We start from the raw sequence: 3,708 nt of genomic DNA on the forward strand, positions 1-3,708 counted from the left end.
TTATTACTCTTGTCAATTATTAACTCTTACCATTATTACTAATCTTATGAATTAACACATTTCTTTTCATAAGAAAACCTCAGCAGAATTCAAAATCCACTTGAGATGTTACTTGCTCAGAGACACCTTCTGTGATTACCCACTATGACGCATTCTCCCAGAAATAATCACAGCTTTCCATTTCCATTAACTCTATTGTAATAGTCACTGTCTGATTTTTTGTTTATTTTTTATCACTAAGCATCAGAAGATGCTTGTCTTCTATAACCATTCAATAGATACTTATTGAAAATAGATAGTTGTCAGGCATAAATCAAAATCAAAGTCCTTCCTTTAGACCCTTTCAGTGCACAGAGGAAAATGGGAACAGAAGACCACTGGTAGTTATACAACATTTGTTCCATGTTTGATCACGGCTATAAGGAAGTTAAGAATCTGTAGACATAGAAAATGATGAGAGACGTGTGTTTTCACGTCTTCAAAGGAAGTAATCCTAATCTATAATCAGAGGAGTTACAGGGAAAGAGCCATTTGAAGAACAGGACTTGTTTTCAGGTAGAGAAGTGTTCCAATGCAAAGTCTCTGCTGTAAGAAAGGACTTAGAAGACAATAGGAACAGGTAAGGAAAAAACAACAACAACAACAAAAACCAGTGTGCCTGGGGAGTGAGGATGAGAAGGTCAAAGAGTACTTGAAAATGGAGAAACAACAGTCACTTTAATCAGGGAATTCTAGGACAAGTAAGGAAGTTCAATGGGAAATCAAGGAAGGCTATCAAGCAAATGAGTATAATAATTTCTAAATTGTAAATACATGAAATCATAAATCAGACATATTTTTAAAAGATCCTTAAGAATTCTACTTTAAAAAAATTGACAGTTTCATTTCTCACACATCTCAGAGTGACTTCTCTTCATGGAAAACTTATAATGTTCTCAGGATGAAGACAGTTACTTGCCAAAGAAAGTCTCTCACTTTATCCAAAGTTTCTTCATGGCAATTTTGACTTCTGCATTCCTCAGGGTGTAGATCAAGGGATTTAACATGGGTGTGACGATGGCATCTGATACAGCCATCACTTTGTCTATGGGATATGTGGCCACAGGTCTTACGTACAAGAAAATACATGGGACAAAGAACAAGACAATCACCATAAGGTGGGAACCACAGGTGGAGAGGGCTTTGTGCCGCCCTTCAGAGCTGTAAGACTTCAAGGAGCAGAGGATGACTATGTAGGAGACAATGAGGATTAGGAAGATGGCAACACACATCACCCCACTGTTGAGGATGACCAAGAGACCCAGGACATAAGTGTCCATGCAGGCCAGTGTCAACAATTGAAACAAATCACATATGAAGTGATCGATGACATTGGAACCACAGAAAGGTATTTGGTACATGAAAAGGAGCTGTATCATTGCATGTGAAAATCCTCCTAGACAGGCCCCTCCTATCAGTAGGCAACACATCCGAGGACTCATGATGGTCATGTAGTGCAGGGGCTTACAGATTGCCACATAGCGGTCATAGGCCATCACAATGAGAAGGATGATGGACACTCCACCAAAGAAATGTTCTCCAAAGAGCTGGGTCATGCAGCCTTCCAGGGAGATGGTAGTGCTTTCAGAGAGGGAATCCACAATCATTTTGGGGGCAATGACAGAAGAATAGATAGTATCCATGACTGACAAGGAAGTAAGGAAAAAATACATCGGTGACCTCAGACTTGGACTAGCAGTCAGAGTTATCACAATGAATAGGTTTCCCAATACGGTGGCCACATACATGATTAGAAACACAGCAAAGAATATTTTCCGCAGCTCTGGGTTCTTTGTAAGACCCAAAAGAATGAATTCAGTCACATTACGTTTGTTTCCCATTTACCAGATACTAATATGAATTCTGACTGAGAGTTGACAACTCTAAAAAAAGGGAACATGTGATTTATAATTAGTGATTATTTGGCTTCATTTATTTGGCTCAAGTTGTAGTTGGAGCGGTAGTGGTAGTCATCAGATTAATATGGGAATTCTAGATCCACACCAGGAATTTCTGAAAGCAGTGACAGCAAGGGAGGGAAAAAAGAAAATAATATCATAATTTGCAAATTGTAAATATTCTAAATCATAAATCACACTCATATTTTTTTAAAAGATACCTCTGGATTCTAGTGAAGGATGAACAGTTTTATTTCTCACAAAGCTCTAATGAATGATTCTCTTTGGGGGAAATTCATAATGTTCTCAGCATGATGACAGTTACTTGTCACCCAAAGTCCAGACCATATCCATGGAGTCGATTCCGACTCACAATGCTGCCAGGTATGACAGAGAAGAACTGCGATCCATCATGTCTTTGATGACTAATTGTTCAAAAGTAAATCATCACGCCTTTCTTTTGAGGTACCTCTGGCTGTGCTCAAACAGCCAACCTTTTGGTTAGCCATTGAGCACATTAACTGTTTCTCAAGATTCCTAATAAATTACTAAGGTGTGGTGCTGTGGATTAATATGCTGGACTACAAGGGTGGTCTGAACTGCAAGGTCGGAGCTTCAAGCTCACCAGCTGCTTCTTGGAAACCTTATACAGGGTCGATATGGGTCAGAACTGACTCGACAGCACTTAACAACAACAACAAAGATACAGTGGACTCAAATACAATTCAATACATTGTATCAAACAGGGAAATGGTAACGAACTGTGAACAGAATGCTGTTGTCAACCCATTCTCCAGACCTGAGAGTTGATTTGTTGTCTGAGATTGGCTGGTCAATGATGACAATTACTGACTACAATTTGTAACATTTGTGTTCCTAGATTTGCTTCAGTTGTAACCAAGACCCAAACCATACCTTCAACTTCCAGTTCAAGGCTGAATCACAGTTGTCACCTGCCTTTGTGATGTTTTCTTTCTCTTTCCACAATGGCTCAATGAGAAATCCTTTTTCAAAAAGCTATTTAAATGAAGAAAGGGACAATCATGGTTAGCCTTTTACTTTGTCATTTCACTGCCCCTTATTCCCTAATTAGGTAAGCAAACCACAAAAACAATTTAAAAACTCAGCAGATGCTACAAATTTGAAGAATATAAAACAAATGTCAGATGTGGCCCATTTTCTTTAGTGACTGCTACTGCTGTTGTGTGCATTGAGAAGTTCCAATTCATTGTCACCCTTTGTAGGATTTCTGAGGCTATAAATCTTTACAGAAGCAGAAAGCCTCATCTTTCCTCTGAGGCAAGGCTGGTGGATTAGAACTGCTGACCTTGCAGTTAGCAGTTCAAGGAGTAATCCACTCCATCACTGGGACTCCTTCCTTAAGGTTCAGGCCTAGCAAATGTAAAATACTGACAAAGAAGTTAATGTGAGCTGAAGACATAAAAGATAAATAATTTAAGTTTAAAAGGAAGACAGAGGGTGTTCCCATCAGGGGGAAAAGCATGAGCAAAGTCCCAGAGGTGGGGATAAGAAACATGGTTAAGTGTAGAATGTAAACAAAGGTCTTAGAGTCACATAGACCAGGTTCTGATTTTGACTTCTGGGACACTTTTTGTCTATACAATAAACTAAGGCTTATTTATTCTTTCAAATCTGAATTGATATTTATTGTGGTAGGTTCCAACTCATAATGAGCTCATGCAAAACACAACAAAACAATGGCTAGTCCTATGCTTATCCTCCAATTGCTCTTATTTATAAACCTGTTATT

At 38.7% G+C, this 3,708-nt stretch overlaps 1 protein-coding gene across 1 annotated transcript; it reads right to left on the reverse strand.

Moving 5' to 3' along the window:
* Positions 1–223: 223 nt before the first annotated feature.
* On the reverse strand, positions 224–1,883 carry LOC102830089 (olfactory receptor 4C6-like). Its single transcript, XM_006877877.1, has 2 exons — positions 981–1,883; positions 224–256 (listed from the first exon to the last, which is right to left on the reverse strand). Exons 1-2 carry the CDS (start codon positions 1,878–1,880, stop codon positions 224–226), a joined length of 933 nt encoding a protein of 310 aa, XP_006877939.1. The 5' UTR covers positions 1,881–1,883.
* Positions 1,884–3,708: the final 1,825 nt, after the last annotated feature.

This window comes from Chrysochloris asiatica, unplaced genomic scaffold (genome assembly GCF_000296735.1).
Source record: "Chrysochloris asiatica unplaced genomic scaffold, ChrAsi1.0 scaffold00659, whole genome shotgun sequence".
NCBI classification, from domain to species: Eukaryota; Metazoa; Chordata; class Mammalia; order Afrosoricida; family Chrysochloridae; genus Chrysochloris; species Chrysochloris asiatica.